Genomic DNA, 15,864 nt, shown 5'->3' on the forward strand with positions numbered 1-15,864 from the left:
CCACAAACACAAATTAAGTTTTTTTTAAAAGATTTATTCCCTCCCTTAAACTACCTTTAAACCCCAATACCAATACTTAAATGTAAACTATCTAAATTAACTAACACAACTAACTAAACTAGCGTAACTTATCCTAGCCTACTTCTGTGACGAATGTCCTACAAGTAACAATACTAACATATACTACTAATACTAATATCTTACAACTAACAATACAACTAACACGATACTACTATACTAATATTAATACTTCTAACAATACTAACACAACACTAATATAAATGTCCTAATAATAACACAAATAATACACATTAATAACATCATGGATGTACAACAACAAAGCCACGCAACTGTCACATCAACTGTACACATAACCTCCAGCATTTCTGATGTCAACTGAACAGTTCTCACAAGAGGACACTTCCTCGTAATAGAGAATGGAGTTGAGGGTGCCCGTTATGCAATCTCATTAAAATCAGACCTTAGTTCTCGCTACAGCTAAACAAAGATCTGAGGACATCCCATTAGGGGTCACGTCAGAACGACCTTTCATCCAACCAATTAGAGCGTCGATTACCAGGTCATGAAAGTGACAGCCGAAACGTGTTTTCTAATCATGCAACCACGAAATATTTGACACGGGGTATTCCGAACGACAGTTACGGGTTTTATGATTATATCCATACAATCTTGTCCATCTATAAGCCATTCCAGAGTGTTCTTCTTATCGGTTTTAATTTTTTTTAATCGAGAATACGTCAAAATATGTTTCGAAGCGTAGTCGCCAGTTTGAAACTAGTGTCCTAAAGCTCGAGAAAGCTGCCTTCTGATTGGCTAATGTCGATTTCTTGTCACTCCACTCATTTCATTGGTCGGTCAAAATTCGAGAAAGGTCGTTCTGACCTGATTTCAATGAAATTGCCCGTTATGTGAATGTCACGTCAGTAGCCATCCTACTCCCACAGAGGCATGCTGTGTGATGCTCACACTAATCGGAGATATTTCGCTCCTAACACAGTTTCGGAGACACTTCTCTCCTTACACATCCTTATTTATAAGGATGACCGGTCAGTTCCGGGACAGCCAACCAGAGAAGAAAGCTCCCACAATGTCAGTCCATGCCTTATATGAACATACTGGTTCTGGCTGACTGTACAAATTATTACCCTGCCCTGCTATTTAAACTGACCCCAAAGTCCAAGCTACCCCTGACCTCCCTATTGTTACACCAATAAACTCCCCAGCTATCAGCCGTATCCAGTCACGCTTCCCTGAAATTACCCAGTTATACCTGACAGTATTCAAAAACCACCCGCCAAGCTCAATATACTAATTTAACCATACCAATACATCTATCAAAAGTACTAACATTTAATTAATACATACAAGATTATCTGTGATCTTGACAATTACCAAATAACAGTTCAATGTTTACGGCAGAATCACAGGCAATATTAAAAACATAAACAGTTCATCACATTTTCCGATTCCCTTTCCTGTCTGCAGGCCATTAAGAATATTTCATATGAACATCATCTTTTACGAGCAATTGTAGAATTACATAACAATCTTACAATGACCAGTACGACATCGTCTTTTGTTGGTTACCCAGTCATGTTGGACTCAATGGTTGCTGCTGCTGCTAAAGCAGCACTCAACAAATCTGTGACACCACTTGTCATTCCATACAGTGATTATAAACCTGTAATTAGATGTTACATCAGAAGTCTAATACAAAAGAAATGGGACACCCAAGAAGGTATTAACAAATAACATATAATAAAACCAACTATCGCTTACACCTACTTGGGTTATTAGTCCAGATTGGAAGAGGTCATTATACGACGATGTCGTATTGGCCATTCAAGATATAAACATGAATATTTATTGAAAGGTGAGGATCATCCATTTTGTATCCCTCTGTGATGAAAGTATCACATTCAAGCATGTCCTGCTTGGCGGTGTTGATGTTTCCATCACAAGGGATACATATTTCAAATCATCATCTATTAAAGATGTTTTTAATAGTATTAATTCTTGTTTAATCATTGACTTTTGAAAGGCAATAGAGTTATTTGACCCAATGTGATGTATATGTTGTAAAAACTAAATGTTTTTAAATTGGTAGATTAAATAAGCAACTGAGATTGTTAGTGGCCGTATCCTCCAAAGGGGTTAAAGTACTGTAAAAGTATTGTCCCCCTGAGAGGGTACATAAGTTCCACATCACTGAAAGTAAATTTAGGCCAACCACATTTTAATCATGATATATTTGTTTTAATTGATGGCTAAACTTGACAACAATCGCCGCCGGCTGAAGTGATGGTGTAAATCCTGTTGGAGTTCATACAGGTAGCAAAGGTACTGTAAGTCACCTTGGTCCCTAGTTTAGTGATCTACCTTCAGTTGCTGGTGATCTATAGCCCGTGTTTATAGTGTTGTTTCCTGATAATTTGTTTTTTTAAATGTTCTCAACTAGTTTTAAATCGAATCTGTGATATTCTAGTTATTGTACTGTCCATCGATGACAGGTTTTTATTAAGTCTAAAATATATGTAATTTTAATGTATAATTTTGTCTCATCACGACATGGCTGAAATATTGCTGATGTGACGTTAAATTTTAACTCACTCACTCCACTCCACTGGTGACCTGATGGAACTGTGTCAACCTGCATAATCGTGTTTCGCTTAGCCAGAGGTTAATGAGGTCATACGTGACATGATGGCAAGGCTATCAGTACATGTGAAAATAAAGCAATGTGAACCCAATATTTCACACAGTGGAAACATTTATGATCCTCTTATTTTAGTACCGGTTAGTAGAGAGAATAAACTGTTCAAACACATTTTCATTTCCGAATTAATACATAAACATTCTAAGGCAAGTAAACATTTGAAAAAAAGAAAATGTCCATATTTCAAACCCATTTTGTGTGGACAGACAGTTTCAGACAGACTTACGACAATCAAACTAAATGCATAAACTGAAGTATCAACTTCGGAACTCATGCTTGGAATTGTTTGTCAATCATAGCATTTGTGGCAATGGTGTTTATGCTTTCTGACGTAAGGGATGATCATATGCTACAATACTTTCACTGATATGTTTTATGTACATTTGTGTCCAATGAGGCTGGACTTGCTAGTTTACATGTGTTACAATCATGCATTTAACCACTGTAAATGCAAAGTGTGACACATTTATATATATAATCATTTCCTTCTTCTTGCACTGGATAATGAATACATAATGGAGCCGATATTGAATACATTATGGAGCCGAAAATGAATACACAATGGAGCCGAAAATGAATACACAATGGAGCCGCTCTCCTTTCCAGCAGGCTCTGCTAATCTCTACTCCACTCCACTCTCCACTCATCTCCGCACCGCTCTCCTCTCTGCTCTGCTGTCCTCTCCTCTCCACTCCGCTCTCCTCTCGCGGTCGCTCCGCTAATCTCTACTCCTCTCCGCACCTCTCTCCTCTGCTGTCCTCTCCTTTCCGCTCTGCTCTCCTCTCCAACACGCTCTGCTAATCTCTACTCCGCTCCGCTCTCCACACCGCTCTCCTCTCTGCTCTGCTGTCCTCTCCTCTCCACTCCGCTCCCCTCTCCAGGTTGTTCTGCTAATCTCTACTCCTCTCCGCACCGCTCTCCTCTCTGCTCTGCTGTCCTCTCCTCTCTCCTCTCTAGGTCGCTCCACTCTCCTCTCCAGGTTGCTCCGCTCTCCTCTCCAGGTCGCTCCGCTAATCTCTGCTCCTCTCCGCTCTCCTCTCCTCTCCAAGTCGTTCCACTGATATCCATTCCTCTCCGCTCTGCACTCCTCTCCACTCCACACTCCTCACGGCTCCGCACTCCTCGTGGGTTCGAATAACAGATGTCCCCTTGGTATGATCTTTGGTTTGTCAGAACCAGAACCCTTTAATTATTATGCACACATGCTAGGATATAGCTGAAACGATTCCCAACATTTCTGATGTCCCCCGCCGTGATATCGCTCGAATATTGCTAAAAGCGGCGTTAAACCATACTCACTCACTATTTGTATAAGTTAAGTCTAAACGTTCAATCGTGTTTCGCAATTGCTCTCTGTTCCATCGTTTTTCTCAATAAATGTCTCCTCCTCATCAACTGTATTTTCCGTTTCAATAGAGCCATACTTCGTCACAAGCGTCTTAACAATCAGAACAAGGGACTCAAAAAACACAAAGGCCACAACGGCCTCGATTAAAGCGAGGTAGATGTACCATTTGTAGGATACCATCTGAAGGAGGTAACCGAGCAACAAAGGCATCAGAATTCCTTGCGAGCTCCCTGCTATCCAGATGACTGTCGTCACTACCCCTGATACCTTCATCACGTCATTTTCAATATACACAAGTCCAGTTGGGAATATAGCTGACATTCCTAAAGCTGCAAGGACCATGCAGATCCATATCCCTGGGTCGGATTTATAAATTATGCTGAGCCACAGACCACCTACAGACAATACGCCAAGACCATTAGAAATAAACAAAAGCTGACGAGGGTTAAGGATTCGATCCAACAGCATACACAGCAAGCGAGAGGCTGCGAAACTCGCCCAATAGAGCGATGTTAAGTTGGCAGTCTTTTCCTTGCTCCATCCAAGGTCATTTACAAAATACGCCATCATGTAGCCAATGATGACACTGATGGAAGAACAGTTGAAGAAATAGAGGCCTCCCACACTCCCAAGGACAAGCAGACGCAACCATCTGGGAAGCACCCTAGGATTTCGAAGTTTCTCATTTCTTGTTTCACGTTTCGCGTTTTGAGGACTTAAAAAGCATTCTGCAGTAATCATGATTCCTGATAGCAAACTGATCCCTCCTGCTATCAGGTATCCGTACTGAATGCGACTTTCGGAAGGGAGACAACTCTCCGGAATAGGGAATGTTGTTTCATTCAAGATGACAGCAACATGTCCGTCGGTGTAGTTATAAGACTGCGGGAAGTTATGTATGTCACAGAAGGTCGCGTTGTAGTCTTTTTTCTCGGATAGGAAGGGTTCCACGGTGAACGGTGCTATGATCGTTCCGGCGGAATAGAGAAAGGATAGAATCCGTATATACATCTTGCCTCCTACACCCCACGTGTGCATCATGTCAAAAGTTCCACCTGAAATCATCATACCTACATTTAGCATTTTATATAAACTTATTTGAAATATATAATTAGATTTTACTGAATATATAAGCAACCAAATACATATATATATAAGTTAAGGCTATCGCTATCCCCTAATCAAATAACAAATGCAAATAACAACCTAAATGATATCCTGATTATTTATACAATATATAATCAAATAGTGGTCCAGACAGCATATTGTTACATTGATCACATCAATTTCTGGTTGTAATGACGAGAAATGTTCATAGTTTCACGTTGTTGAGACCATTGTGATACATTGTCATAAAATATACCAACGGAAAAAAGTAACCGTGCTTTATATATGGCTCAATATGAATCAATCCATCCTGCAATTAAATAATGCATCCTCCAATACCTATTCATAAAGACATCTCCTCGACTTTATAGTCGTGATTCTCATTTTGCACATGCAAGTTCATGCACGGCGCACAAATTGGATGTTTACGTGTTTGTTTGGAGTATGACACTCATACATGTGTTTTTCACGAACAACACACAATCACTGTGAAGCTATCATGAGCTAATAAAAACACAATTGTTTAACCGTAATCAACTGTTACGCAATTCCACGACTAACTGACAATTAGCGTGTATGCGTCGTGGATATGCTGTGAACAGATATGCCAAAAGTAGCCAGACATTTTAATGTCCATCGAAACACATCATAATCTCTTTGGGGACGTTATCAACAGCAAGGGCAACACTCATGACTTGCCACGGGCCGGTCGTCCACATGTGACATCAGGCCAACAAAACAACCATATTCGGTTGGTGTATCTACCGAATCGTCACCAAACTGCCACATTAACAGGGCAATTCCTGGGTTCAGATCAATTTGCGGCAGAACCCTAAGCAAACAGTTGAGGGAGCACGAGATCCAGCCCCACGTCACTCTTTAGCTTGGTGTAGACAACATTTGAGTTTCAGAAGAAAACTGTTCACAGATGAGTTTCATCTCGACAGCTCTGGCAAGGGTTTACTTGCATCAAAGAGAATGTTTAGCGACGGTTGCGTCACTCAACGTGGTCTGTTTGGGGGTGGAAGGGTAATGGTATGGGTTGTCATCACAATTCATCTCATCAAATCAGATGTTAGTTTTCGCTACCGCTAAACAAAGATCTGAGGACATCCCATTACGGATCACGTCAGAACGACCTTTCGCGAATTTTGACCGACCAATGATATGACCGACAAGAAATCGACATGAGCCAATCAGAAAGCAGCTTTCTCGAGCTTTACGACACAAGTTTCAAACTGGTGACTACGCTTCGAAACATATTTTGACGTATTCTCGATTAAAAAAATTAAAACTGATGAGAAGAATATTCTGGAATGACTTATAGATGGCTTAGATTGTATGGATATAATCATAAAACCCGTAACTGTCGTTCGGAATACTAACACATTCCGACTGTCACTTTCATGATCTGGTAAGCGACGCTCTGATTGGTTGGATGAAAGGTCGTTCTGAGGTGACCCTTAATGGGATGTCCTCAGATCTTTGTTTAGCCACAGCGAGAACTGATCTGATTTTAATGAGATTGATTTGAATGCTACCAGGACGTCATCATCCCAGATCATGTTCTACACTTTCTGCTAATGCACGGACGTACCATCACGTTTCAGCAGGATAATACCCCTCCACAACAGTAACGATTGTTTAAAGGAAGCATAACATTGCTGTTCTGTTTCACCACTTCTCTCCCCATGTCTGGGCTGAGATGTAGGGACACCTATGACAGGCGGCAACGCAAGATCAGCTGGACCGATCTCTAGTTCATATTTAGTGGGGGCACGGGTGGCCCAGTCGTCTAAGGCGCCGCGATTCGCTGTGCAGAGTTGCCCCCCTTGGGCACGCCAGAAACCTATGATTGTGGGTTCGAATCCCGGTTCGCCCCGATTATGTTTCTAGGTTTGTCAGCACCATACCCGTGCTCGTGGGTTTCACCGAAGTGGTAAACGTCTGAGACATGCATCACATCGGGCTTTCCTCCCACATTAAGCTGACACGCCGTGATATAACTGGAATACTGTTAAAAGCGGCGTTAAACCCAACTCACTCACTCACTCATATTTAGTGTCTTCAATGCGCCGCCGCTTCCTCAACTTTGTCAAAGCAATAGAGGTCACACCCGACATTGATATTGTTAATTGATTGTTTACCAACCCTCTTTTAGGGTGTGGTAATATGTCTCCTGTTACCGTGTATAGGGTCTGTCTTTGAATTTGTTGAAATAAAACATTGATCAGACGAATAACCAAATATTATGTTTTTGTTTTCAAGATCAACATTTACACCACTTTATATGAAACACAGTTCCTTTTTTCCGTAAGTATATATGTTTATTGCTGCTAAGTATTTCCAACAAATGAGTAGAGTTTACCTGAATCAAAAGCTGATGTTACTGTCCCATTGAGAAAAAATAGACAAATGGTCAAGACGTAGTTCGTACTCCATGGTAAGGCGCTGTCACTGACAGTGCTCAGTAGGGTAAAAATGGCCAGCAGGCCTTGCCTGTACTTGGCTACTTTCTCAATGAGGACACCCATGATGGCTGATCCCACGAGTCCCCCTGCCGCGAGGGACGTGTAGAAGACTGATGCTTCCTCTACATTGCTCCCAGTGATCTGGGCAAAGTCCAAGAACGCCGGGCCATGTTGGGAACGGCTAATACCCTGCAAAAATATTGGAGGTATTTACTGAAATTACAGTGACTGATCATGTGTAAATTCACAGTGAATTAGCGAATTTAACAACGACTTTGATAAAATCAAGGGTAATTTGTAACGATATTCGAGTTATGTATGCAAGAAACTTACACCTTTCCTCATGTGTGTTTCTGTTAAATATCTAAGTGGAAGAGTTATCCAAAAACGTTTGCCTTTTGCAGTTTGAACCTCAGAGCAGGTTAATTGTATAATGAAATAAGTGGACATACACAAGACTTACCATGGCTAGGAACGCAAAGAAAAGTATCAAGGTGTGGATGAACTTCCGGCGGAACTCGGGATCCTGTAGTTGCTGCCGGAAGTGAACTGTTCCGGAAGTTGATCTGACGGACTCAGGCCCCATGGCAAACTGAATGGATGTAAAGAAACATATTTGGTATATGATCTTGAACAAAGGACTCAGGAAAACCGAACGGCTCTGTTGACGCTGAGGGAGGGAGTTAGCTACAAGACTTTTGTTTCCTAGTTTACCGGTGATTACCTTGGGCATGTAACATCACCTTTCCGCGAACGTCTGGTAACATCATCATGATTCATAAACACATGCTCATGATATTGATGGAATCGTATTACGTACTCGCAGAGATTTGTTATGATTATCGAAGGGTTTTCGTTATTGTTTTTGAGCAGAAAACTATTTTAAATTTGCTAAGTAGCGCTGGGTATGCCTGTTGTTGTCCATCAGCAATCGTCGGGTGGAGGACTACCTGTCTTGAGAGTCGGACATTTCCCAACAAGAACCATGTCCCCAAAAGACAATTGGCCACTCAGAAAGTGCCTCAAACTGACATTTCCTACATCATCATCATCATTATCATCATCACCTTCATCATCATCATCTTCTGACAGCGGATTAACGTATTGTAGGCTAGACTAACATAACATTGCCATGGGATATTCGTGTTTTATTTTAAGACATTCTGTGGAATTAACAATTATTTATTTACTGACATCAAAACAAATAAGTAGTCATTTTATGAACGGGGATATTCGTGTTTTATTCACCAAATACAATGCAATGAACTTTTACCGAGTCTTAACTGAAAAATGTAATGCAGTTACAATAAATGCACTGCCATATAACACTGATACAGACACGAGTTGTTTTAATCAAGAGCATTCGGATGCAATTAAATATGAGTAACTATGAAAAAGTACTTTTCCGCCAGTTGGGCAGGCTGTGTATGGGTTTTTTTCTGAACAATATTATTTGATCACTTATCATATTAAAAAATAGCTAGGGCAAATTCATTTACACTCTTCAAAAAAAGAGACGCACGGGTAGATTTTTAGTAAATTTATTGTACCTAATAAAGTCGATATATTTAATTTAATATCATAGATACAAATATGACTTTACCGTCACCGAATTTGTGAATTCACGTACACAATGTGGGGCAAAAACGCTCATTGTCTTCCATGATGACAGAAATCGTGATTCATGGCTAAACCACACTCGTCTCCAGTTTCTCAAATTCCAAGGCTGTAAGGTATGGTAGCAACGCAAGCGTCATTGTCGATTGATCTGTTGCAAAGCAGAGACGATAACTGGTCTTCTGGGTCGGATTCCAGCCACGCAAAGATGGTTCCTGACAATCTTGTCCGATATCCTCCTCAAACCAGGGATGCGTCCTGCAGTCTCCGTAGCTGTGGCATTGCGATGACGTAGGTGGAACAGTCAAATGTAGCGATCCTGTGCAGGGGTGGTAACTCTTGGTCGGTCGGTCGATTCTCGGACGGTCTGCAGTGGAATTGAACTGTGTGTACCGGTCACAAAAGCGGCAAATGGTGTTGTGGTGGACATTGAAGTGGCGCGCAACAGAAGACTGCGATTCCCCTCTTTGGATATACGTCCTATGGCGATGTTCCGATCGGTAGCGCTGAGTCTCGGCATTTTCACACTTGAAAAATGTTGACAATTGAATGACAAATTATTGGCTTAAGATTGCCTTTTTATAGCCACCACCACGAGATACGAATGCCATAACTTGCACGTGCATTTTGCTTTACGGTTTTCCACAATGATATTTTTGAACAAGTGTGAAAACAATGCCGTTTAAGACATTGCAAATCGACAATGGCTGCGTTTTGACGCACCGTTTGTGGAATATCAGGCCACCAACATTTTCCAATAACATATAACCAATTTATATACCGGATTTTTTGTTGTACCTCTTCTCACACCTCCCGCCTTGCAAAGGCTGCTGTGCGACAATTAGGTTTGAAGAGCTTCCTCACCCTCCATACTCGCCAGACCTGGCACCAACAGATTTCCACATGTTTCCTAAAATATTCAATTTCTTTCAAGAATTCTTTTGAACAATTATTTTTTTTCGAAAATTGTTAATGCGTAAATGGAGAAGAGACCAAAACTGACGAGTGTCACCTGAGTGTATTTTGCTCGTGTCCCCGTCTAGTGACCTTTCCGCCCCCTGGCTTTATTTCCGACACCGCTCGGCAAAATCCGGCGGTTGTCATTGTACAGTGTCATTACATTCTGTGTTAGGGAATAAGATGTATGTTATCGCGTACATGTTCGCTACCTTATTCTTGTATTGAAAATGTTTTTGTAACCATGATTTTCAAACATAAGGGAATTTATATGTACACTCAGATATTTCTCAAGTATTTATGATAATATTTGCCTCCTCAATAATTGCACATTGCTTGTTGTATATCTCTAATGATACAGTTGGATTGGTTATGTTCAGCGCTTTTTATCTTGATACTTACATCTCCGATTCATTATGGATATAATAGTTTGTTTGCTGGTTGTGCTTTACCCGTGTTTAGAAACAGTTTGGCCAAAAGAAATGCAGTTTCCAGTATCCCGATCCCTTCCGGATACCTCCAGACATTTACCCAAAACGCATCCGGGTATCCGGTGGAAGATACCTTGCCGGATACCAGATCCGTGGTATCTGGCATTGGACACCTCACCGGAAAGCCTGCCTCCTGGAATCAGGGTATCCGACACCGGATACCTCAATCTGGGTGTCCAAGGATCTGGCACTGGATACCCCACCAGATACCTCATTCTGAGTTTCCCCCCAAAATGTCACAATTTTGTTCAGTTAAGTGTGAAACACCTAAAAATATATTAGAAACTTACCATGAAAATTGACAATTGCTGAAGGTATCCAGCAGACATCGAGATGCATTTTTTCGAGATGTCTTTATTCTAGTAAATAATGTTAGCGTGGGCAAATCAGATAGCTGTAGTAATATTCTGTGTTATTTTAGTTGTAAATATCCCCTTAAAGTTGAGATCTATGGGCATGTACTTTTGTAGAAGACAATTTTTCAATTTCATCTATAATTCTTTTTTAGATGGTAAGCTGTTTAATGAACAAACATCAGTTCTAATACATGTATGATGATATCCTTAAATTTCATGTTCACACTTCCAGTTTGTTCTGAGTGAAAGTATTAAGTCATCGATTGTGTGCTCACTTTGGCCTTTGGTCCTGGTGAGATGATAATAAGATTATTTGTGACGGTACTTGTTCTATCAAGACATACCAGCTTCATTGAAGTTTGAAACACAATATGCCTCACTCTGCAGGTGACATGTGACATTTCATCACACTACAGAGAGCTCTTCCTCAGTTACTGTGAACATTTTTATTGAAAGACATTGAAAGTTAATTTGACCTTCAATATCAGTTGCGACTATTTCAAAAACACTTGTAAAGGGCTTCATAACACTTATACCAATTATGAAGGCCCAAGGAAGAATTATATGCAACAATGAAAATATGGCTTATGATACTCATTGAAATTAGGTGACTGTGATTTGTTACCACTGCTCATACATGAGTATTCAAATAATATAACATATAATACTGCATGCATAATACTTCACAAATATCTCCAGAAATAGGCATTTTAATAGAAAATATACTTTATGAATGACCTTCACTATTGCCTTGATCTTAAACGTCAACCCTTCATGAGTTATCACTTTTGACCTTGACAGTGAATTTGACCTTCAATATCTGTGACAAATATTTCGAAAACATTTTAAAGAGCTATCCAGCACAAAAACCAAATATGATGTCCTTTGGTGGAATTTAATGTAACATTGACAAAATTATGAACATGATATACCACTATATGTATGAGAGTTATTTAGACTTCTGCAGGAAAAGGCACTTCCGAGTAAAATTAAGTATATGTAGGTCATGCATGACCTTTTGCCAACTTCTACCCCTGCCCTAAGGAAGAGTTTGACCATAAACAAACTTTTTGTCTGGCTATGACATTGACCTTTGACATAACAGATCAATGTGTCATCAGACTTTCCCAGAGCTAAGGAAACACATGTTATTCCTCAGAGGTCCAAGCAGTGCATGGTTTCATCAGATAACTGTGGCTATCAAATGGGGGTAAAATCTTGGAACATCCCAATTTACACAGCTGGCTAATGAAACATTAACAACAAACAAATTATCAATTTCTTTTATTTATATGCCTATATCACACATTGAACAGTGTTCACATGATGGTTCCTGATGCTGTATGCAATTTCCTCCTATTCTTCAATACTCATAACAGAGCAAGATAACTGTTTGCTTGAAAGCACCAGCAGACCACGCTCACCAGTTGGTTTGCTTTGTTGTTTAATGCCGCACTCAGCAATATTCCAGCTATATGACGACAGTCTGTACATAATCGAGTCGGTACCGGACAATCCAGTGATTAATATCATGAGCATCGATCCACGCAATGGGGATCGATGACATGCATCAACCAAGTCAGCGAGTCTGACCACCCAATCCCGTTAGTCGCCTTTTACGACAAGCATAGTCACCTTTTACGGCAAGCATGGGTTGCTGAAGACCTATTCTACCCCGGAATCTTCCCGGGTCATCATGGGAAGGTTAGTTATCCAGGGATTACCAGTTCCGATCACCAGTTCAGAGTTACTTGCCCTCAAATCTCCTTTTCCTTCTATATTGCAATGGAAAACAGGAACCAGGATGAGGGGAGGCCAGATGGGCTCCATCCCTGTTGCATTGTGTTAGTAGAATTGTGAACATTCTATTTGGTGTTTGGGTCCACATTTATAGACAATAAGTCCCATTCATCATTCCTTTCAAGTGATTACCACATGGCCAAAGACAACAATTTCTTCAACGTCCTTGAAGGGTCCCACTCCGACTTGGCCAGACCTGCCTTTGTGAGTTAGTCCCAGCATGCAGCTTCTCGGCGGGCCTCCATTGAAATAACAGGACTCTCCTCATTGCTGTCTCATCACTTCTTAAATCTGGAGGGGTCCTTCCAGACTGACAACCTCGAGTACTCAACCAGGGATCTCAAGCTGGGCTTCAGTTTCTGCAGAATTATGTAGAAAGATTGTAGCAATAAAAAAGAATTGTTGCAACATGTACTTACAGATAGAAGGCAGCAAATTTACTTAATTTATCATATATGAGTCTTGTTAAATACTAAACATTTGAGATATATATTGTTCCATGTTGATGAGTTGAAACAATCATTAACTGACATCTCTTAAAAAGGTTCCTAGCAACCTATGCTTGCCATACAAGCCAAAGTAATAGATGAGGTAGTAAGTGGGCTCATTGATCGCTCAAAATCGTACCCCAATGACGTGGGATATTGTCCATAACAGTCATCATTGGTGCGCCTGGATCGAGTTCATCACATCAATCACTGGTTTTTCTGGTTAAGATTTGAAATTTGATTATTTATAATCCTTGTGATATAGCCGAACTATTGCTGGATGTGGTGTTAAATGAGCGAGTTGGGTTTAACGCCACTTTGAACAGTATTCCAGTTATATCACGGTGTGTTAGCTTGATGTGGGAAGAAAGCAGGGAAGTAATGCAGGTCTTAGATGTTTACCACTTTGATGAAACCCACAAGCAAGTGTATGATGCTGACAAACCTAGAAACATATTCGGGGCGAACCTAGATTCAAACCCACGACCATCGGTTTCTGTCAAGCCCAAGGGATGCAATTATGCACAGCAAATTGTGGTGCCTTACATAATTGGGCCATCCATGCCAACACGGTGATAAAGAACAAGCAAACTGAAGAAATATTTGCAGAATAGTTACATGAACATGATGAACCAAACAGAATAATTTCAAATATTTACCACTCACTGCTACTCTTCTCTTGTTCCTCATTGCTTCTCTTCTATGGGCTTCTCTATTTCCATTGATGCTGTGCAGATGACTGACTCTTTTATTCATCCAGACATTCTGCAAACAAAAGTAGCATTCACATTACAGAAATGTCCAAACATTACATGTTGTACATTGGATTCAATTAAAAAGACTCAGTTGAGATACCAACTTATTCTATTTTCTTGGGCCTTCTTTCTCGTTTGGCAACTGTTGAATAAGTAGTAGTATTTTACTAATATATATCAGTAAGCAATAATTTTTCAGTTAAGCCAGTAAAAAAAGTGAACATGTTTTCAAATGTACCCAGTACAATGTGTCAAGGTAACATGACTGGTAATTACTTGTACATGTACAGTATCAATATACATAGTATGTGAAATTATGCATGCATGTACCTATCTTCCTGCATGGTATACATCTGGAATGTATTACATTACATATTTCTGTAGTTTCTAAATATCATATTAAGTGCAACATATCATGATCAATTATTATTTCCGTGAACATGTCCCAATAACATCACAATTTAAATACTAAAAATAATCTTTATATTTCTACTGAGGTAATTTGTTGTTAGAAAACATGCAACAATTATAACAATAATGATGATATTAAAAATATGACATTGCATCACAAAATAACAATACATGCAGTTAATAATGATTCTGGACGTGTTTGCTTTTGACTGGAATCGAACCGATGTCTAAAGACTAATCTTTCAGACTACCATTCAAAAGCTTCATTACATCTTGTTTCAATATTAAAAATATACACTTTGTTATTATGCACATTAAAGTATGAACCCGTCATAATTTTGATGAAATAATAAATGTTTGAACCCATCACACTTGTTGAAATAAAAAAAATGTGTGAACCCATCAAACTTGTTGAAATAGAAAATGTATGCAAATCTAAATGGGCACTCACTGTAATTTATGGATGATGAACCTGATACTCCTCAGTACTGATTCAGCCATCTGAGGTGCTGAGCTCAATCAATATTTTAAGGTGTTTTGCAAATATCTTCCTCATACTTACTTGGCGTATTTCAAATATCATATATTTTTAGAATGTCAAATGATATGGATATACATAATACATCATAAGTACCATTACTCTACTACAGTAGTATATTGAATATCAGATAACATAGAGTTACATATGTAGAATCTAGAGAAGATAGCCAAAGGTTTACGTTAGGTACGTTTAATGGACTTACTTAATGCCATTCCACTTCTTCCGAACATCGGTTGCTGATCGGCTACTAGCTGTATTTGCATTGATCCTGTAAATGATAGTCGGTGTTGGAATTATGGAAGTGCAGGATCTTTATGTTTTATTTTACTGACTGGACAAAACGCAGTTATATAAGTTATAGTTTTTGTTGAACTAAGGCATTAAGACTGGGACGAGTCCAGATTTACTACCCGGGTACCCAAACCCCTATTACCCGACCCTACCCGGGTACCCGCAATAGGTCTCATTGCCCGATTGGGAATAGTTTGACCGTAGGCAAAATGTATTTTTAAACGTTTTAAAAGATCTGGTCATGCATACATTGACGTTGACTGAATTTTACCTTTATTCAAACATATAAGTCAGGTGGAATGCGTGCATGGTCAGAAAGAAATGGGAACATTAGTGACTTGTGGTGTAAACATGGACTTCTAGATAATTCTTGTCTTTAAACAATATATCACACGACTAATCACGGGTCCGAGTAGTCCTGTGGGTACCCGGGTCCTGCTTAGAACCCACCCGACCCAAGTACCCGAGTTACCCGTCCCAGCCAGTTATTTTCT

At 39.8% G+C, this 15,864-nt stretch overlaps 1 protein-coding gene across 3 annotated transcripts in view; it reads right to left on the reverse strand.

Annotated features, from left to right (window-relative positions):
• Window positions 1-909: 909 nt before the first annotated feature.
• The window catches only part of LOC124127569 (sodium-dependent glucose transporter 1-like), a 38,857-nt gene continuing 23,902 nt past the window's right edge, over window positions 910-15,864 (reverse strand). The window contains exons 2-5 of one of the 3 annotated variants that reach the window (XR_007219573.1): window positions 8,127-8,255; window positions 7,561-7,852; window positions 3,651-5,140; window positions 910-3,478 (exon numbers count right to left, since the gene is read on the reverse strand). Coding sequence is in view for 1 of the 3 variants with exons in the window: in XM_048390632.1 (XP_048246589.1) it covers window positions 4,059-5,140; window positions 7,561-7,852; window positions 8,127-8,249 (1,497 nt within the window). In the remaining 2 variants the exon portion in view is untranslated. Of the gene's footprint in view, window positions 5,141-7,560; window positions 7,853-8,126; window positions 8,256-15,864 lie in introns of all 3 variants that reach the window. The other 2 variants (XR_007219572.1, XM_048390632.1) reach the window with 2 other exon arrangements.

This window comes from Haliotis rufescens, unplaced genomic scaffold (assembly GCF_023055435.1).
Source record: "Haliotis rufescens isolate VD_foot unplaced genomic scaffold, xgHalRufe1.0.p SCAF_9, whole genome shotgun sequence".
Lineage (NCBI taxonomy): Eukaryota > Metazoa > Mollusca > Gastropoda > Lepetellida > Haliotidae > Haliotis > Haliotis rufescens.